At 41.5% G+C, this 21,476-nt stretch overlaps 3 protein-coding genes across 11 annotated transcripts in view; all 3 read right to left on the bottom strand.

The window, feature by feature from the left end:
* The window catches only part of LOC139607310 (protein Dok-7-like), a 36,907-nt gene extending 35,792 nt beyond the window's left edge, over nucleotides 1-1,115 (bottom strand). For 4 of the 5 annotated variants that reach the window (XM_071460081.1, XM_071460082.1, XM_071460083.1 and 1 more), the window contains exons 1-2: nucleotides 881-1,115; nucleotides 739-784 (exon numbers count right to left, since the gene is read on the bottom strand). In XM_071460081.1, the coding sequence (XP_071316182.1) occupies nucleotides 739-784; nucleotides 881-934 (100 nt within the window). In that variant the 5' untranslated portion in view covers nucleotides 935-1,115. Of the gene's footprint in view, nucleotides 1-425; nucleotides 719-738; nucleotides 785-880 lie in introns of those variants that run through there. The other variant, XM_071460084.1, reaches the window with a different exon arrangement.
* A 470-nt stretch (nucleotides 1,116-1,585) lies between these two features.
* LOC139607311 (hepatocyte growth factor activator) lies at nucleotides 1,586-14,036 on the bottom strand. 2 transcript variants are annotated; one of them, XM_071460086.1, is made up of 14 exons: nucleotides 13,642-14,035; nucleotides 13,447-13,510; nucleotides 12,997-13,090; nucleotides 11,283-11,356; nucleotides 11,019-11,132; nucleotides 9,954-10,085; nucleotides 8,395-8,505; nucleotides 7,565-7,739; nucleotides 6,680-6,777; nucleotides 5,394-5,658; nucleotides 4,372-4,511; nucleotides 3,864-4,004; nucleotides 3,058-3,200; nucleotides 1,586-1,908 (listed from the first exon to the last, which is right to left on the bottom strand). In XM_071460086.1, exons 1-14 carry the CDS (start codon nucleotides 13,690-13,692, stop codon nucleotides 1,735-1,737), a joined length of 1,776 nt encoding a protein of 591 aa, XP_071316187.1. In that variant the 5' UTR covers nucleotides 13,693-14,035; the 3' UTR covers nucleotides 1,586-1,734. The 2 variants fall into 2 exon arrangements, with proteins under 2 accessions (XP_071316187.1, XP_071316188.1); XM_071460087.1 differs by lacking the exons at nucleotides 6,680-6,777; nucleotides 7,565-7,739 and having other exon boundaries at nucleotides 13,642-14,036.
* A 1,894-nt stretch (nucleotides 14,037-15,930) lies between these two features.
* The window catches only part of rgs12a (regulator of G protein signaling 12a), a 37,540-nt gene continuing 31,994 nt past the window's right edge, over nucleotides 15,931-21,476 (bottom strand). For all 4 annotated transcript variants that reach the window (XM_071460076.1, XM_071460079.1, XM_071460080.1 and 1 more), the window contains one exon: nucleotides 15,931-17,273. In XM_071460076.1, the coding sequence (XP_071316177.1) occupies nucleotides 16,987-17,273 (287 nt within the window). In that variant the 3' untranslated portion in view covers nucleotides 15,931-16,986. The remainder of the gene's footprint in view (nucleotides 17,274-21,476) is intronic.

Genomic DNA, 21,476 nt, shown 5'->3' with positions numbered 1-21,476 from the left:
CAGATTCACTAAGTGCACATTCATGATGCATCTAAAAATACAGTGAAGCTCAGACTATCAGTCTTTAGCACATTAACTTTGACGATGGGCTCAAGCGAGGGTCAGCAGGATTTATGAAGCTTGTGAAATGAAGTTCAGAGACCATTTAAAAACTGGCCCACATCAGCCCTTGTGTACCTTGAGTATCAAGTCAAAATCAAGTGACACAGACACAAAGAAAAACAGCTTCTGGTGAGCATCTGAGTACAGATTCAAAAGTGAACACACATGTAGGATAGAGAATTGTGGCCCTGCCTTTACAACCCAAATCTGGGCCAAAATCTGCTCTAAAAAGTCACTTTTTTTTTTTTTTTAAATTCCCTGGACATGCTGCCAAGAACCTGTGGCCAGAAACTCAGCTGTTCATTTCTCAGTCTTTGTTTTACCTTGCTGGATGAACATTACATTTGAAGTCTTTCCTCCAAAATTCAAAAAAGTCTTTGTCACAGGCTTGGGAATCCTTTCACCGTCACTTCACAGATCTGTGTGACCCGCAGACCAGGCCCATGTTCCGGATCAACACAAACCTGGGAGGCTCATGAAAACACACGGGGAAGCACCTGAGGCGTTCACCCTGTATTCCTCCACTGTGGCGCAGCTACAGTGCGCAGTCACATGTTTGCACACTGCGCAAAAAAATCACGTTTTCATAATAGTAACTTGGTAAGAAATCTAGCTTCTTTTTTTTTTTTTTTTTACCTGCTACAGGCGACGGCTTGCGAAGAACGAGCCACCTAGTTTTCCACTGTAACACAGAGCAAAGCAAACTTTTTAAGAACAGACACAAGTGCGCCGAGGTACTTCTGCCACGTCCGTCAGCACATTTAGTCAAGCTAAACACCTTTTTTCCATCTCTGAGTCTGGCATATCCCTCCACGACAACAGAATCCGTCATCTTCAGTCATAGTTCCTGACAGCTGCAGAGGCGCTGCCTGAATGAGGGGTCACTTTCAAAATAGCTGCGCTCTCCGCTTGTGGGGCGCAAACTCGCCCCCAGCAAGGCGCATGGAAAATGGCATGACCAGAGTCTGTCTGTCTGTTTGTCTGTGTGTGTGTGTGTGTGTGTGTGTGTGTGTGTGTGTACCAGCCAGCCGACCATGCCGCAGCCACCTGGGCTGCTTTACACCACCTGCTGCGGCAGAGAAAGCTCCTGACTACTGGAAGAAACAGTCACGTGATTCTCATACCACACATTTCTTTAAGACTTTCAACATGAAGAGGCATTTAAATACAATAGGGGGGGGGGGGGGGGGGGGTTCTAAACGTCCCTCCCTTTGTGGTTAGTTAATATATAACGTTTCTTTGTTTTGTTTTTTTGTTTAGTTGTAGCTGGCAGCAGGAAATAAGAGTAAAAAAAAACAAAAACTAAATACTTGTGTATGAGTATATGAGATGGATCAACTGTAGAACAAATACATTTTCATCTTTTATGTCCAAAAAAGTTACTTTAAGTAACTAAAAAAATCAAAATAAAACGAACTACTTTAAGTAACTTATTTGTACTTTACCTGCCTTAAATAGTCATCTTTAATTAGACACCCAAAGCTTTATCAAGTCAATAAAGGTTTATTCAGTTAGAAAATGTTTCACAGTTGAAAAAGATAATCTATATACTTCCATAAGTATTACTATAAAAAAAACAATATAATACAGTACAATATCTCATATTAAAGCCAATGTCCAGGTCATTTCCATTCACGAAGCCTTGGGTTTGCGTCTGATCACTGAATTTATCCAGTCAATATAGTTCACTACTTTGGTGTAAACACCAGGTTTTCCAGAGCGGCCACAGCCCTCTCCCCAGCTGATGATCCCATACAGGAAGCTGACATCATCCCTCGCACAGGCTAGAGGGCCCCCGGAGTCACCCTGGGGAAAACATACACATAAGTAGATACAATCCACACACATATAAACATACACACACAGATCAAAGCAAAGGTACACAAACTGCTGAGTCACACACTTCAAGCTAATATATTACTAAAAATTGCATTTAGCCTATGAGGTAAACAGTTAACAACTGTGACATTTAATATAAGAGGAAGTAGCTTGAGTAGGCTGAGTGAGTATTATGGCACTGTGGACATCTGTGCAGATTTCAGCCCCTCACTAACATCCCCCAGCAGTCCACTCAGAGGAATCCCTGCTGCCATCTGAAGGGCTGTCTCATTACTCTGATACCTCGAGACAACTTTCTGATATCGACCCAAAGCAGATATTGTTGATATTTTGTCCAGAACACTTCATGATCAATCTTAATTTTCAATACTCCTTCAGAGCAATACGAGTAAAAAAAAAAAAATAGCACCAGGTTGCAATAGCTCTTTGTATGTTCAAACTTAGTCTAGTCAGATTTACACAAAAAGAACAACTTCTTATGTAAAGGTTAGTTAAGAAATGTAATATATGATATATGTGTACCTATATAAAGAGTGATGTTGCCATATATGTCGCCTATAAGAGGATATACTATTATCACATATAAACATCCTCTGGATATATGAAGATATAAGATTATAACATTTATAAGATACCCGTAGTAAAATTTGTATTTGTGATTCTATATGCTCATATGTGTTTTTCTTATTAACTTCTTCTAAATTTTAAACATGTCTATCTTTGCATTCTGGCGTGGTCTCAGACTTTTTGAACCCACTATATATAATATCAACATGTATTAATAGGCTTTGGGATGGATACATATTTACATAAATTATGTCTACAATATAAGCACACATGCATTAACAGACATATTTGGATAGGCTAGACATATATGTCAATATATGGACATTTCTAATAGGTTTCATATATGTTTATACATATATACCCTATATATTTTTACATATATGTTTTTATGGACATGCACATGTGTGGGAATGTATTATGAAAATGTTACATGGTGTAACTGTTGCATAACTCAATTTTAAACTGTAAAGTTGTATTCGATGCTAGGGCATAAGCAACCCCTCAGCAGTAGATTTAATAATCACACTCGGTCTCAAAATGCTTTCCTACCTGACACGCGTCAACGCAGCCGTTGAGCCCCGCACAAATCATGTCCCCAGTGACGTGGTTGCCGTAAACTTCAGGCTTCCTACAAGTGTCGTGAGGAATCAGTCTCACTCCAGCCTCCTGTAGACTGGAGTACCCCTCTGCCTCTGTCAAATAAAGCACAAATAACACCAAAGAGAAAGTCTAAATGTTTACTGTTGTTTGGATTTTTTTCAGTTAGTTGTTCAATTACATCGTCTACAGGTTGAATTAAAGGCCCCAACACGTCCACGGTCCACCCACACAGATGGGTTCACTTGGGTTGCCTCCTCAGACTCGTCTCAGGGCTGTGTATGTGTGGATAGACTGGGATTGATTGTCATCATAGTTCGTGTTCAATAAAAATACATTTGAAAACTGAGAGTAGCTGTGCAAGATGGTGAACGCTATGTGCCGTAAATCATCTGATCATATAGGGACAGCTCCACTGAGTCTCAACCTGGAGAGAGGTCTGACTGCACAGGGTAATTAAGATCACCTGTATGGGTGCGCAGGGCCATAAAGTGAAAAATGAATAAATGTATATAAATTTAACAAAACTAAGTACTAGTACTAAAAAAAATCGCTCTTTCTAAGAGTCCTACTGGGAAATTACAGACCCATAAAATAAAAACAATAATATTTCCCAGTAAGAAGGTCTAATAATAGAACGCATGGTTGCTAAAACCCCCAAATTCCCACAAAAAAGTAAAGTTATGTTACGTTGCATTATGTTAGTAAGCTAGTAGTTTCTATTTATGTTGCACCACCATGATGTCTCCATCACTCACTCTCATGCATGTGTCCCCAGCCGCTAATAGTACAACAGTAGTCATCAGGGAACGTCATGCTTTTGTCTGGGAGACAGATGGGCGCGATGAACGGGGTTCTCCTCACACACCGCCCGTCCTGCTTCTTCAGTTTGACCAGAACTGCCAAGCAGAGATGTGACGTTATGAAACAGACAGAGAGACACTGAAAAGTTTAAGTGATGAAGCAAGTGGTAGACTTGGAGACTCCGTTACTCGGTGAAACCGCCACACCTAACTGGAAGTATATGTGTGTGTGTGTGTGTGTGTGTGTGTTCATGCGGGGGAGCACAGAGACACAGCTGTTCAGTGACGCACAGCTGTGCAAGCAGGGCTGGGGTCTTAAGTGAGTCTGTGTGTTTCTGAATGGGGACAGGAGGGCCTCTAGTTTATGTGAGTCACTTGTATGTGTGTATCGTGTGTGTGTGTGTGTGTGTGTGTGTGTGTGTGTGTGTGTGTGTGTGTGTGTGTGTGTGCAATTAGTGATTACCAATGTCATGTAGTGTTGGATTAAACACTGAGAACTGTTTGGGAAAGATGTACTCCTCCACTCCGAACGTCCTCGTGTTGGGATCAGTTACGTTGAACCTCTGCTGGCCGAGCACCACGCGCAGCTGGGACGTCAGTGGGCTGTGAGAGGAGATTTTTATCAATGGCGCGGATATGATGCAGTCATAACAGTGCTTATTTTTTCCTTGAAATGTTTGTCTCTGGACGGTGAATCCTGAGATGCCCTGACCTTTCTTTTACCACCACCATTACTCTATTCCACATTTGCACAAGATATACTACAATCAAACAGGTACACTGCCATGAAATTTATCAAGTACATTTATACTCCTCAGAGTATTTTGTACTGTGGCATGTAATGAACATTGTGGATTCTGGCTCTGCTTCAAACAAAACCCAGCTGGTAAGAAAAGTTGAGCAGTGGATGTGAGAAATCCTCGCAGAGATCCTGCAGATTTCCAAGGGTAAAACGGCTTTTTGCCTTCTGCAAAATCCAATTTAACGATTTAATGCTTCAACAAAAGGTCTTTGAACTTGAGCAGTGACAGCAGATGCCTGTTTGTTGACACCAGGAGCAAATGTATGCATTTACATGTGAACGGCATCTGTGCATGTGATGTTTTTAGGTTCTCCTCGAACTGGATGCTGCTCTATATATAGCATGTTCATGAAGCTGTGAAGCTGAGGGGTCAAGGTCTTTAAATGACGTGCCTTTTGAATCGTGGCCTCTTCTTCACCTACAATGGTCAGAAAACAGCTCACAGAGAATAGTGCTCCGCACTGAACAAAGACGGTTTTCTGAAAGATGATGGTTTTTACATTGCTGACTCAAACTGAGACTGAAAAGGGCTCCCAAGGACACTAAATGTCTTTTCACTCACAAAGTTTCAGAGGCTAATTGTGATTTTTTTTTTTTTTCACATCATGTTAAAAAAGTGACATTATGTACATGATATTGACTTAAAAGGGGTCAGAAAACCTTGAGCTGTTGAAATGACATACTTGCGGAAGAAGCAGTGCGCTGCAGAGACAACCCAGCAGGAGGAGATGAGGTTGCCGGCGCAGAAGTCTGACTGTCCGATGTAAATCGCTGCCATCCAGGGGTGAGTACCCGGCAGGGCTGAGTTTCCACCCATTATCCGCCCCCTCGCTATCGACAACCTCTTCTTGTGCTTTTTCCCACACACAGGCTTTTTGGCTGGCTTGCGGGAGTTAGGTTTTTTAATGCCTGGCAGCACGTTAAATGGGATAATCCTTCGAGAAGACGCTGCATGAGGAAACAAGTGCATGATTATATATTAGTAGATCCTACTGTAAACTGCAATTTTCCATCAAGAACTAGAACAAAAACAAATAAAATGACTACAACCGGTCTAACAACAAGAATATTTTGCAGCTCACTTCCTAAATACTTCTTCTGAATATTTTCAATATTGCTCTCTGGCTGATTCCCTCTCTGCAAGAGGCAGTAAAGCTCCTCAGTGTGGTGATAATGTCAGGGTTACAGAGCATCTTCATGCTGCAAATCATATGTTGAAGAGGGCGAAGCAGATGGAGCAAGCTTGTGGATTCTGTGCATACCCCTGGCACCCTGACAAACAGCCAACTGTGCCAAATCCAACTCACCACATGAACATTTGGCTCCACCTGACATGACATGTTGATTCACTGTGACTCATGCCTTATTTCCCCCACTATCTCATCTAGCCCACGTTTTGAAAAAAAAAGAAAAGAAAAAAAAAAAAAAAAGGCTACCGCCACTGAGCCAGTCAACTCGGCTGAATTCAGCTTTTCAGAGCAGCGTGACTCAGCAGAGATTAGCTGTATTCTCTGCACTTTTTGGTTTTTATTTAATGAGGAGCCGAGCTTTTTCGATTTAATCAAAGCTGAGACAGAGAAGATATCAGACGATGCAGTATTTTTTATACTTTTCACACTTTATAATAATGAGATAAACACTCAAAGAGGAGTCTATAAGGTACATAAGGTGAAGTACATAAGGAAATAAACATTTTTTGGCATTATAAATAAAGTGATGGCAAGAATCTTTACACAGTAGAAGCAAAAGATGCAAGAAAAATCAAGCTGTGGACAATATGCCAAGCTGACAGACATATGATGCCTCAACCATATGGCAAAGCATCAAAGTACCAATACATCCAGTTGGCGTTGAAACTAACTGATTGAAATGAATTGCAGTTAAAAAGACGTTTTCCCTGATGAATCGCTGTCCCACCGACAACAAAAGACACGACCAAACTCTCCTTTCCTGTTCCCTGTTTACTCACACACAGGCATCACACAGGAGGGGACGTCACAGTACTCCCAGGAGATGGCACCGTCATTAAGTGTGTAGCACCACGGCATCTTGTCCCCGTCTGGGTTTCTGCACACACACAAACACAGAGCACAGAGTGTGTGTAGGTGTGGCAGCGCTGTTTTCAGCAGCTCTCACCACTCCATCTCTCACCAAGCCTCACCCTCACACATCAGTGATTTAAGATTTTTTTTGCTCTCACTTATATGAAGGTGTCATTGATATTAAAGCTGCAATGCGCTATTTTTTCCAGCGATAAACTAACAGTAAATGCGAGTGATCCATCTGAGTCTGAGCCAGTCAGACAGTCTGAGCCCGTGTGTTTGTGCCCAGTGTTTTCTTGAAATTGGCTTTTCTTTGATGTTTGGGACATTTGAGGGCATATACCATTTGCTGTTGGTATGCTATACAGCTGCTGGGTAGTCATAGCAACAACAACAACTGAAAGCAGTAAGGAATGGAAGAGGAGCAAATGTGCCAGAGATAAGACCTGTTTTTTTTTTTTTTTATATCATAGGCTGGATTCGCTATGTGCTTCTTTATCGCTGGTGGGTTTATGGTTACTGGTTGGCTCTGAGTGGATGTCATTTGAGGCCTCATGCATATGAGTGACAAGTGTTGGCACATGAACTTCACAGATAAGGGGTAGAAGAAGCAAACAGCTTTGTAAGCACAGGGTAAAAAGTTTGATGTTTTCCGCTTTTAAATAGATTTTAGGGCAGAAGCATGAGGAAATCGGGCTTTGCAGATAAGCCATAATTATAATTGTAAAGCCATAATTAGAAGTATCTTTCATATGTCATACTACCAGAAATCTACAGCAGATAATTAGCAGGATGTCTGAGCACACACACACCTGCAGTAGGCATGCTCCCCGAGGCCCCTGAGATGCGATGCAACCACCGTGCCCACATGTAACTCGTCATGCAGCAGGTCTGAGTTCCACGGCAGACACCGGGCGCCAGTCACCGTGGTGCTCACCAACCCTCGGTAACCCCTGCCCCTGCTGTTATAGCACTCTGTCTCCGGCTCTGCACACACACACACGCACACACACAAAATCACAGACGGCAGCACATGGCAATCTCAATCATGTCTCGATTCCACAGTTACAACGCAGGTATGTAAACAATATGAAGGCAATGGGTCTATTTCCGGATGCAGATGAGTATCTGTGTGATGACAGATCTCTTTCCTTCACATTGGAATCAGTCAGAACAAGTCTGAGAAAACTCTCTCTGCATGCATTAACAGTTACCACAACTGAGGACAAGTTTGGCAGCTTGCTCATGTCTTCACCTGCTACCATTAATCAAACCACTTTCACACACACACACACACACACACACACACACACACACACACACACACACACACATGCATGCATGAACACACACACACACACACACATGCATGCATGAACACGCATGCACTGTATGAACATGCATACATGACAAATATACCGAAGGGAACACATAAATGCCAGTCAACGACCTGGTAAACACGCATAAGAGCTGCTCTGATGATGCAGACTGTGCAGCCATTGGAAAATGTGAATCCTATTATCCATTATTTTCCACCCGATATAAGCATTGTGTGATTATACAGATGATATTTAGACAGAGCAAACAGTGCACCTCTCACTGAATGAGGGGAACAGTAGCATACAGTCTTGCCTTTACTCACCGAAGCTGCAGTACGGTCCACTGTAGCCACGCCTGCAGCTGCACACTTCCCTGCCGGTGGTGATGATCATTCGACATGTTCCGTCGTTGTGACAAGGGTTCTTACGGCACACTGGACACATCAAGACACACAACGTGACGACACCATAAACCATATATTTCTTTTGTGTCCAGCACTAGCGTGTACAATAACTCTTTCTGCAATAGTATTAAACTCTTATAATGAAATTACTGTTATTATCATTATTAGAGTTTAATTGCAGCCACAAAAAATGTTGTTTGATCTGACTGTTAGGAATTTATTAACAAGTATTTCTATTTCATTTCTATTTACATTATTATTTTATTAGTCTCTGAACTTGCTGAATTTAAAGTTGCACCAGTCAATATTTTCATGTTAACAAAGGACCAGAAAAATGGTGTGTAGTGTCACAGGGGTCGCTCGTAGCAACAAACCTACAGATATTTATCACCCAACTCGCAGTCCCCCCCCCCCCCCCCCCCCCCAGCTCTGCACAGTGTTTTAGCATCTTTCAGCAGATTGTTTTGGTCTTCTGGCCTGAAGCTTTATCGTTTTGGTTTCAACTCATTGCTCTCACCAGCACTTTTTTTCAATCACAGCAGGCAGCTGTTTTTTTTGGCAAAAAAAAAGCTGACAAAACCCACTGCTTGCTACTTGCCCAGCATTAAATGGCAGACGGACAGTGATAGCGACAGGCTAGTGAACATAGTGGAGCTTTTAGCAGCTAAAAAGCCAGATATCTCCCTCAGGAGTTGATGAAGGCAAAAAAAAAAAAAAAATATATATATATATATATATATATATATATGTGGAATAGAAATAGAAATAGAACAGTGATGCCACATCTGCATTGCACTTGTCAAGTGTTTTAGGGGTGAAATCATCTTCTTAAGAACATTTTACTTCAAATAAGCCAACACCTAAAATTGATCTCAGTACAAAAATTAAAATTCGCTTCAATTTCAGCTGAAAACCAGGTCAAAGTACATTCAGCTAAAAGGAACTTTTTTTTTTTTCAAGACCACTGTAAGATTAACCCGTACCATCATGACAAAAAGCAGTTTCGGTCTAGGGAGCGTGACACCACCTTACTGCTGCTTGCTCCTTTATGCCAGAGAATCTGTTAAGATAAAAGCACCTCATGGACCCATGGGGTGTGTCCTAAAACACCATTCCTGAGTCATGGTGAGTCATATAATCTGTCTTTTCATCCATGCTAAGGTTCCGCTTGTAACTATGGAGCTGTGATCAAAGGGAGGGTATGACCTGTCTTTCCTATTTTCTGCTAGGAGGTGATTTCTGCAGGGAGAAAAAAAGATTTTTCAGGCTGGGAGGAGACCTGATGCTTTTATTTTTAAAGTTTAAAGTTTTTGTAGGTTGTATTTTTCTCCATCTTATTAGTTTTTTGGGAAAAGCTTTTATATATCAGATGTATATGAAGTGTGAACCCACTGTCCACTGGGAAGTTATCTCATTCTTAGTTCACGGAGCAAAAACAAGACACAGTTGGAGCAGAAGAACAAAAGCTGGCGTCTTACTTGTGTAGCGGACTCTTTCACACTCGATTTCCCCTGCCACACATGTGCACTGTTCCACGTTGCGGAGGTGAATTCGTCCCCAAGACTCTCCGATGTCATAATAGCGCAGGTGTGTGGTTTCATAGCACGTCTCTGAAGAGCCGACACAACACACAAAAGGCAATATGTTTGAAATGTGAGAGGTGATTGAGGAGCTCAGTGGACCGTACAGAGCAATCTCTGTGTGACTTGCATTCAGAGTGGATGCATGTGGATACCGAGTGTTTTTGCTATGTTTATGTTTCATTGCTTTCAGTGACTTCAAATGCAAGGTGAAACCTACGTATGTGCACATGACTCATGACAGATTTTTCCACTTCACTATGGCTTCTCTGGAAGTAGGAAGAAGTAAGAAGAAGTGTGAAATAGGATTCTTGATCTTCGACATCTACCTTCCAGCATTTCGCAAAGCATGACATATGAAATAACATTTTAAAATAGCACATGCAGGCATTTCCACCATTGATCAACAACATAATCTCACTCACAGGTTCACTTACTGGCTTTTTCCAAGGCTTTTGACTTACCTCACAGCCTAAATCAGTCGATTCAGTCTGCTCAGTAGCCATTTAGTTGTTTCAGTATCATCATGATAACAGGGGTTATTGCCTTTTTCCAGTCTTAATGAAACTGAATTAAATTAAAACAACTCTACAAGAACTGAGCAAACTCAATTCCTTGATGAAGACCAGGATATATGGAAAAACCTGGTATGTATGTTAAAATTATTTTTGCCAAACTGCCATCTGGAGATGAACTCTAAACCCTGGTATCATGTTTCCTTTAAACAATATGAACATGATAAAATGTTGACATGTTTTTAGGGATCATTTCCCGGCAAAGACTTCTGTTTCCCTCTGTGGCTGTCAGGTGATTGACAGCAAGCAGCCTGTTGTGCACATTCATGTGGAAACACTCAACTCAGAGATCAGAAAGTTTGCTAATACTGCTCAAAGACTGGATGTAGGCTAAACATAAATTATGCTTTTAACTCATAAAATAATAAAAATGGTCAAGTCTACCTACTCTGTTCACACAGTCTCCCAGAGAAGCTCTCAGAACAGGAGCACTTAAACGTGCCTCTGTGTGGGATCGGTGTACAAACGCCTCCATTCTGACACGGGTTCACCTGACATGGATCTGTGATTTTGTGAAAACAGAAACACACCAAAGAGAGAAAAAAAAAAAACACATTTTAGAGGATGAACAAAAACAAAACGCAGTATTTCTGATGATGAAATACTTCATTTTTTTGTGTTCGAATGAACTTGTGTGTTCTGCAAAACGGACCGTTTGGCTGAGTTTTCTCCGGTGCACAGAAGCCCCACTGCCAGTCCCGATCAAAATTATGAGTAAGAGAGCACCTGTGAGAGAGGAAACAGACATGTTAGCAAATCACCCGGATTACACACCGAAGAAATATTCCTGTTGGGCAATATGACAATATGCACCGTGAGATATGAACTTGTCATTAGCCAAGTCATTGTGGGCGATTTCTTCAAGTCAATGAGAGCAGCCACTTTATGCTGATATTACATGACCAGTATATCTGTCTGTATCTCAAAAACCATTGGATGAATTTTTTTTTAAATCTCATCATCATGTCCCATTATTCCCATCGGACTCAGCTGTACTGTTTAGTGAGTAACATTAGCATGCTAACAAGCTATGCTAAGATGGTAAACATAGCAAATATCAGCGTGTTCGCACTGCAATTAGCAATTAGCTCAAAGCACTGGTGCGCCTACGTTCATCCTAACAGAGTCGTTAGGATGAACGTCCACACTTATTCTTGTAATAGGATTTTTGCAAAGCAGACGTTCATATCTCAATGTGTCATACTGATATTGTGACATAAAACCACTTATTTCACGATAGATGCTTTCGTCCGATGCTGATCTAACAGTCTGTGTGGAAATGCTGCACTTTTAGCAGCCAGTGTGCGAAACCCTCTCTTTGTAATAACCAACCAGTACTGACTAACTCTGTCAATCATCCACTCATTTCATCAAAGTGAAGAAACATCAGCACACTCCGGCGCGGATCACTGAATCCGCACCGTGGAATGACAAACCCATCTCGACGCTAAGCTCATGAGCACATCACAAAAAACCTAGGGTCATATTGCAGTAACTTCATGTGTAGGTGGACCAGATATGTTGGGCCATATGTAATTGGTTACATGTTGCTCCAGCTTGTTGGCACCCACCCTTCCTGCCTCAGTTCCGAAGAGTGATAAAAGCCCTCCAGCAAGTCTGTTGCTGTTATGTTTTTTTTTTATCCAACATCTATCAAAAAAAATAAATAAATTCTGCAGCTGTGTCACAATCAGAGGCAATAAAAATTCCCTCATGATGGTTTTACTGTGACAGTTGTTTATACGCCCTTAGGATAAACTGCATGAAGTAAGAAATGTGTTATAACTTCATCTGTATAGTCTAATTTTAGTGGAAGAATCCACATTTTTATCTTGTGTCGCCTTTAAAAAAACGTCTAGTTGCAGTTTTGATATCACTGTGTTTCTACGTTCTCCTCGTGACACACAAATCATTACAAGGCCCACAAATGATTCAGCAACGAGCAATTTATTAAAGACAATTAGCTCATTACCTCATTAAAATTGCATTATGTTTCCTGATGACACTGTTGCTCAAATCCCGCCTCACTGCGAGCTGTAATTAGGTGCCACAACACACCCTAATTACACACTGCATCAGTGTCACACTTGTTACTGTATTGTGCGGTGGAAAATACCAGTGTTTTTGTACCTTTTTTTTTTTTTTTTTTTTTAATATCTGTGAGATGGTGACGTACAGAAGCCCTGTGGTTTGTGAGTGTGTGTCTGAACAAAACCAAATATGACGAAGCAGCACTTCTACAAGTGCTGAGCTGTCGCTTTTGTGTAATGTAAGTGTGTGGTAACTTTGTGTGGTTACACACACATTAGTGACTGTTTGAGCAACCAAAACAGTAGATCCAGACGGGCTGGCTGATGGGGACTCACCACGGTCTCGAGGACAGGATGGTGATGCAGCGATGGTGAATCCTTCCACCCTGACGAAATGGGAATTTACATTCTTTGCCTGTTGTCGTAAGAACTGGCAACAGAGAAGAAGAAGAAGAAAAAAAAAAAAAAGAAAAAAGCATCACAGTTTGCTAGTGGCTTTCAGTGAACACAGACGGAAACTGTCCCCAACACACGCGCCCTGTGTCCCTCTGTAGCTCAAACACAAAGCCTGCTTTCACTTTGCACATGGCTTCTCTGGTCAGGGACATTAAATCAAAGATCCTCTCTTGAGATGACAGTGAACAACCTGCACAGGCACTTGTTCCCTCATGCTTCATGTTTTAGCTCCTCCAGCTGAAAATATATCAGATTCACTGCCAGTTCAATGTGCACCCCCCTGCCCCCTTTTCCCTCTAAATGAAACCCGGGGCTGAAGTAAAAACCTACCTTTCCGGCTCTCCCTGTATGGCTCTTTGGAGATGGCTGTTTCATATCCAGGGACTAATATTCGCTGCAAACAAGGAAGACGCGTTATTTTTTATTGCTTTCAGTGGATTTAAAGAAAACATAAATAAATAAATAAATGAATCAAAAAGGGTTAGGGTTAGACCCGCACAGGTGAGCAGGGCAGTCAAAACTTACCGCCCTTGCACTGAAAACACAAGGCAGGAGAAGTAACATGATGTGTGCCATCAGAAAAGCCTGCGTCGGTCGCTGCCCTGGTGTCCGGAGAAGCTTATTTCCTGAAGAGGGTCTGAGTGTCTGTCACGTTATATCTGTCAGTTTCAGAGTCCTCAGCCCGCTTTTGGTCATAGGAAACGTGGGAAACCCTGCAAGTATTGTCCTGTCCCTCACAATATTAAGCTGTATTGAGTAAACCCGTTGCGTCATCGGGCTTGTCTACCTCTCGGGCGGCTGGTGTTTCCTCAGCACCTTCCCCGCAGACGCCCACACTTTCATCATGGCAAGTTAGAGAGAGAGAAAAGAGACCAAAAGTTTCCAGAGGATGAGGCAGAGGTGGTGTAGGGGGGGCCGGGACCCCCCCCCCCCCCCCCCCGGTCCTGCCCCAGGCACCATGCAACATGTTACAGTGTGTGAAGCTGCTTTTAAGACCTGTTTGTTTTTTTTAAAGGTATGATGTCTGATTGTTGTATAATGTTTTTTTTTTGTTTTTTTTTTTGTTTTTTGTTTTTAAGATGTTCAAATAAATATTTACAATCGATACGAGCCCTCATCGGCGTTCAGTTGGAGTAAAGCTATGGTGAAATCTCTGCACCAGCTAATGGCAATGAGCTGAGCAAGATGTTGGCAGTTGATCGCAGTTCAGTAGAAGCGACACCGTTGGCCTAACGCTAGTTCGGTTTGTCAAATGTGCCAGTTCTTCACCGAAATCACCCCAGGTGCCCGCCACGGCCTCAACACAGCCGGGTTTGCCGACGCTGCGCCGCAGTTGGCCCGATTTCTGCTGCTAACATGGGTTCTCTCAGTCAAAGCGCTCTCACATTTCATTTTGACAGAAGCATTCGAACATAACACTAACATGGGAATATGAAGACTGATTAAATTAAGCTCATATAAAAGAATTAGAGTTCTGAGTTCTGAAATAAATCTCAACACGCTCATCGCCCGAGGAGTTTCTCAGTCTTTCAAAAAATAAAAAGATTTTAAACCAAAAATACAGTGGCAAATCTATCTGATTATCTGTAGGATATATTCATTGATAATTCTGCTATTTTTCATCAAACAAGTTATAGCTTGAATGACACTAAGCTAGCTAACTGGGTTGGTTATCTAACTAAACTTTACCATGACATTTATATGTGATAACAACCATGTCAAAGGATCTGACCCAGGCAAAGCTGCATTGTTGAAAATGTGCGATGCAGAATTTTTGGAGCTTGTCTTATGCTTGTGACAAAAAGTCACTGGAGTGCCCCTTTAACAATTCTAACGAAGTTCTTACGCAACGTAAAATGAGAAGCAAAAACTGAAAGAAGGAACTAGTGAATCCAACACACTGTCGGTCAGTTACACTCACTCATTAATATTAACGTTTGGGTTCATAGACTTTAATCAGTTTAGGTAAGATTTTTTTTTGTTGAAGGTGAAATTGTGTATTGCACTAACTACAAGTGACTAAAACACAAACTCGCACTGTTTTGCAGTTAATTATTGCAAAATGTGACTGAGGTAATACAGATGTGTCTGCCCTTCAAAATAAGTTTCCTAACATACACAGCAACTCCCATGGGAATTGGCAGAGAAGCAGAGGGTGGAAGCAGACTAGACATCAAAACATTTACAGGTGGTTTAGTGAGTTATCTCGCATTTTTAAGATAAGAGAAAGTCCAATTTGGGTTGTATCTAGGAACTGGAAGGAATTACTGTTCCATGAAGAATTCAATAATGACAGTACCTTTGAAACCAGGGAGGAGTTAACGTGAAGAGTGTAACAAACCCTACGAGCCTTGTGTTGTCAGCATTCCAGCAGTGACATGCTGTGTCAAGACAAACTCCCCAGTCCCATAATCTAACCTCTAATTTTCACCATCTGTAACAATTCCTCTCCAGATGCTGAGCTAAAAATACAAAGAGGGGGCTGGACCACTAAAGAGCACGTCCACATGAGTAACCCATCCCCAGGTGAAGTAAATGTGTTTCCATAGAGGAAATTGTTCAACTAAGACAACAGTATGATTAATTATTGATAGTTCTGGCTTGGCAAACACATTTAGCTGGCCAAATATGACTAGAAGGTCAATTCAGGAATGTGAATGTCTTATGTAAGACTTTGGGTTATAAACGCAGACAAAAGAATACTTCAAGTATTTTTTACAAAATGAGCTGGAGGTTAGAACAGGATAGCGAGGATGGTCTCCCCGTTGCTAGAAGTACCAGGATTAATCAATGTACAAAAGAGAAGAGCATCAGTTTTCTTGGAATTGCAGCCATCAAAGCTTTTTAATCTTCAAACAGTTGGACAACCTCAAAACCACAGAAGCAGGAACTACAGGCAATAAAGGTACTGTCAAGTCAAGATACAAACAGGAAATAGTTGAATATCCAAGAAAATTGTGATTTAGCTCCCTTTTGATCCTATAAACAGAGTTCTGCCTAACATATGGTCCGACAACAGTGGGTATCATTTTCTAATAGGGCACGCTTTATAAAGTTCACACTTTATAAACTGAAATCAATACCAGTGCATAAAGTTACTTAGTGGAGCTAAGCTTAAGCTAAAAGTATTCAGAAGTTGCAATTTATAGCTTAATTCATTGTAGTTAATATCTTAATTGATAGTTCATAAATAATTTAGTAATGATTTCGAGATAAGTAGTAAATAAAAAAAAACATTTACTAGCTTTTTGTGGAGCTTTCGGCTGCATCTAGTAAAAATCTAGTAAATACAATGAGATCTTTTTGTCAAACTTTACAAATTGTGTCTATAAATTATAATTAATAGCTTAATTAATGGTTAATCAATAGAGAAAAATATTTTCTTGCTTTTTCCAGAGCTTTCAGCTGCTTCTCACAGTTTTTCTCAGCAGAAGACCAATGGAAAAAAGCTAGTAAGAGGACACAGGGATAAGATGTTTTTTTTGTCAACCCAACCAGTGGCTTATAATAAGGGCATTAATTACAACTTATAAACAACTGTTAATGTATGCCTCATTAGAAAATGGTTCCCAAAAAAGGATTTCAGGCATCCTCCACGGTTGTCCTTGGTCTAACATGGCTCGTAATAAAACTGCTTTGTGCTTAATTATTAAACTATACCAAAACAAAAATGTATCACTGTCCCAAAATTACAACCAGTACTAAAAATCAACAAGAAGACGCCAGAATTCATTAGAAATATACAACATCTATCACCATAATGTTGACTGGAAATTGCCAGCTTTGTACATGCAGCCCATCTTTTGACTAATTCTCTTTCAACAGACAGTGCCTCAGGCTTAAAAAGTGCAGCAGTGGGGGGGGTTCCCTTTAGACAATTGTGGCCTTGTAAAGGTCTGTCTTGCAGTCCTTGCCCTCTGGTGGACTGCGGCCGTTTTGGGGCATCTGGGCGTTCCTCATCTTGCTCTGGCACTGCCGCAGCTCGGCGACATAGCCCTGGAAGCTCAGGCTGAGTTCAGAGTCCTCCCCCCGGGACGTTTCCAGTGTTCCTTCCTCTAGATGCACTCCCTCCACATCCATCACCTCCTGAACCGTCTGCGCGGCGTCGGCTCTGTCAGCAGGTGATTTGATGTTGGGAGCTGTTTCTGTTCTTCCTTCTGTGGATTTGGAGAAAAGAGAGACAGAAGATTTAAGATCAGCTGACACATTATGGATCGCAAGTTGAAAATTTATGACTGTAGCTGTGAAAAACGGCAAACCACCAAATACTTGCATTCATTGAATTTTTTTTTTTTTGGCCACTTGGGGACAGAAGAAAGAGCTAAACACAGCATTTATATATTATCAGATAATAAGCCTAAGCAGCCCTGAGCTTTTCTGCCTGCTGCTGCTGCTGGAAATGGGGTTGATGAGAGCGGAGAGAGCTTAAAACAAAAAGCTAAAACTGTTGGGTGATTATTTCCTGTGGGATTGTCACATTCCATGTAATTTGATTTATTGTTTATATATAAAACAAATACGGATGATTGAATAAGCAAAGAACAACAGACAAACAATCCTCAGTTTACAAATAGTTGTCAAAAATGTCTTTTTGAATAACAGCAACATAGTCACAAAAGAGCCAGTTATACTTGGCTTTCACTTCATCTCCATGCATCTTTGACTCATGTGGACCCGCAGGCGACTGAGCAATGACATAACAAAACACTGCTGGATGACCAGATGCTGTGCATGACCAGATTAAATTTAAGGGGATCTAAGAAACGGAAACTTTGTCACCCATCGCGTGGGTGCACAAACATTTTGACCCTGCATCACTTGAACAAACACATCAGTTTAACGCGTTCGTATAATAATCACAATATATATTATATAAACGTATAATAATCGTAACAATTGCATAGTTGTGCAATCTGGACAGCTGTTGTCAGGACAAACTCACTGCTTCTGCTCAAACTTGCTTCACTCGCCTGCCAATTCATTGGAAAGAATGTAGTGAAATTGAACCAGGATGAAATATATTAATTCACTGCCTTCACATGTGTTTTATTTCAACATTACCACCTGTGCTTCGTTTCAAACGGTTCAGAGCTGCATGACCTCATCAGGAATCCCCGGGCCCCTAAAATCACATTTACGGAGGGTGTGTTGGGCATGGGGGCTATAACATCACCCTGTTCTTATGTGAGTGCACTCGTGGGGCTAAAAGCCAAAGTTTCCGGGATGCTGGCATTATAGTTATGATGAGTGATAAACTCTCCACTTGTCATGTGAACCCTGTGGCCCCACAGACTCTAAACACAGAGGCCAGAGTGACTCAAACACAGCACTTCAACACAGAGACTCTCCTGACTCCGCTGGCTGTGATTCACTGCTGTCCAGCACATATGTAAACACAGCCTGTGAGATCCAACAGCTGACCTTACACAGACCCTCGGCATAGCGACTGGCTTGTAACAAAGTACAAGGTGAACCAAACTGAGCCCCCAGCAAGCAAATACAACGAGTTTTCAACTATCTTCCAATCTTGTGATGCAGAGTTGTTTTCTGGGACAAAGTCACGACATCAGTCAAAATCTGAAATTATCAAGGCCTCTTGTCAACAACTGTGCTGTATCTACACAAATCTCCGTCACTGGGTTTTCTGCAGGATGTGATGTGTTGATATTGGTATGTAGAGTTGTTACATGGTTTATTGAATAAAAAAAAAATTGTACTTCCAAAGCCATGAATTTATACAGTAAATCCTCTATGCCACGCTTGTCCACTCTTGATTCCAGTGAATCAAAACCTGGGCGTTGGGGTTACGAGAAAGACCTGAGGTGGTGAGAGATGATGAAAAAAATCCTTTATCCTCTAAACTTAATTTATAATTGCTATTGTGAAATACTGTATAGTTTTATCTCTAACTTATTTTCATCCTTAGTTAATCTGACAATAACTTTCTTGATTAAATGTTTATAAAAAGTCTTCAGTTCCCAAAACCAAAGGTGACGTCTTGAAAGATCACATTTTGTCTCACCAATAGTCCAGATAAGCTTCAGTCACAAGCCACTGTTACTTTTAAGGGTCGACAGGTTTATATGACATATCCCGGCATGCACTGGGCAAAAGGCAGGGAAACACCCTTGATAGGTTCCCAGTCTGTCTCAGGACTCAGGACCATGTTGAGATAGATATAGTTATCTGTTGTTAATTTGTTTTTCACATACGTCTGATTTTGTCTGCTCATGTAATGACTCCAATGCAGTGTTTTTATTTAAGTTCTATGAATCAGTGTTTCCATACGATCTCCCTTATCTGTGAGCCAGCACCTCACTAGAATACATGTGTTTTCCCTTCATTATTTACCTATAGGTTTTTCACATGCACCTTTTCCATATTCAAGCTTGCTGACTGGGCTGTGACGTGTAAAAAAATTACTTCTTGACACGTGCATTTTACATGGCCACGTCTCCTGTGGCGAATCTCGTCTACAGCCGTGACAGCAGCAGCAGGGAGCTGAGACAGACCAGCCAGACTGGAACGGACCCAGCTACAGTCCTCCCTGTAGCTGGGGAGGACTGCCAAAGATCTGCGTGGAGTCCTCCTCTGACCACCAGATGGATGATAAGGCTGGCCCGGGGTCAGTGGCTGCCAGTTTTGAGAGCTGATGCAGGGGCATGAGGGGGAAGACAGTGACATTGGCCTGAGGGAAAAGTGAGCCATATGGTGCCTCAGGTGCACACTGCTGAAAAGTCATTAGCACTTTTTGGTGATAGCCTGGCCATAGGATAGATGTCCCATTTACTGTGAGGAACTCTTTAATCTTCTCTGTATGAGCCAAACATTTAGTCTAAATTACACTTGCAACAACTGGCTGCTGAGAGGATAAGGAAACACAATCTTTGTAGGACCTTTGCTACAACTTACTGCTTATTATATTTCCAAAGGCAATTAAATACTGTATGTAGCTCTAGTTTCTGAAGAGGTCAGCTTTGTTGTTGACTTAACTAAATACTCCATGTACTGAGTTCAAATCAGTTTCATATGAATGGAGTTACACTGTGTGATGTCACCCCCTAGTGGACGTCCTAATCCCTGCAGACCTGGTGCTTGGCAGACAGGGAGAAGTGATTACAGCCGTGATTAAGAAATGATTGAGACAACATTAGAGCAGCAGTTTTGGCCCTCTTGATTCAGACCAGAGCCCTTCTGGTTTTTATTTTTTCAGTCTAATCAGGGGGCTAATTTACACCTGATATACCAAATTCAGTAAACTACCTGTGGGCCGGAGAGACTCTTGGTACTGAGGAAGGTGCCTCAGAGCCTCCGTTTTAGATGCAAATGCTTATACTTACTCATCCATACAACCCCAAATATGAGCAACAGTCACAAAGGCTGGCATGAAGCTGTTCTCTTGTACAGCACTTTATTCCCTCTGGTATTGTGTTTTGTAAGTTTTGAATAACACAGAATTGAGGAACATGGTGATCCACCTCAGCAGTAATTATATCTGTTCCCTTGAAACAGCAGAGGGCGTCAGTCCAACAGTGATACACAAACTGGAGAGGGTCCGCAGTGACTGAATTAAACAGATAAGGAGGAGAAATCCTGTTGAACCATATTTATTTAATTGGCCTTGTTTGGAGTGATGGATTTATCCTTATTCAGTTTGTTGTGCCTCTGAGTGTGGCTTTCCATCCAAATTCGAACTTAACAACTGCATGAAGTCACTAAAAAGTGGTGAAACGGAGGCGTTGCTGCGTTTCCATGTTTGCAGATCCCAGCTCAGATTCAGCCACGCCGTGGTGGAAAACCGTTTAAAAATATGGCTTTACTGAATCATGGCTGTTTCTATTTTAGTGAGTTGGAGAAAGAGAGAGAGACAGAGAGAAATAGGCTGGGAGATAGATGAAAACCAGTAGTGACAGTTTCTATCTGTAGCTCAGTCAACTCATGGATAAGGTTACCATGGTGCCCGGTGGTGGGAAGAAATCAGGCTTGTGCGCTTAGCAGCCAGAAAAGAGAAGCGAGCCTGTAGTCGATTCTTCCTCATCATCTTGTGTACGTTTTACCTTTCATTTAAACCTAGTTGTTAACGCAAGGCAATAAGGTCAGAGTGAACATGTCTGTGCCCCTTTGATTAAGTGCTTTGAAGTGCAAGATACTCATCAAAAGAGCATTTGACTTCGACTTTGTTGTTGGGAAATGTGTTGAGCGTAATTATCTTCTTTTTTTGTAGAGTTCACTGGGTTTCAAAAGAGGCTTCCTGGGATTTTCTTTAAAGCCAGAATCAAACCATGTTGTCTCTAATTGGTCTGAACACACACACACACACACACACACACACACACACACAAGTGCAGAGAGAGATCCTG

This window comes from Trachinotus anak, unplaced genomic scaffold, assembly GCF_046630095.1.
Source record: "Trachinotus anak isolate AG129_WGS33_773 ecotype Australia unplaced genomic scaffold, CSIRO_AGI_Tana_v1 ptg000023l, whole genome shotgun sequence".
NCBI classification, from domain to species: domain Eukaryota; kingdom Metazoa; phylum Chordata; class Actinopteri; order Carangiformes; family Carangidae; genus Trachinotus; species Trachinotus anak.
Note: the sequence above shows the minus strand (reverse complement) of the source record. Positions and strands in the feature narration are given on the sequence as shown.

Coding starts and splice junctions, on each gene's coding strand:
- LOC139607311 (XM_071460086.1), bottom strand. CDS start 13,692: ATGGCACACATCATGTTACTTCTCCTGCCTTGTGTTTTCAGTGCAAGG. Junction 10,086..11,018: donor TGGGAGACTGTGTGAACAGA/GTAGGTAGACTT, acceptor TCGGCTCTTCAG/AGACGTGCTATGAAACCACA. Junction 4,512..5,393: donor GCGCACTGCTTCTTCCGCAA/GTATGTCATTTC, acceptor CTCCTCTCACAG/CCCACTGACGTCCCAGCTGC.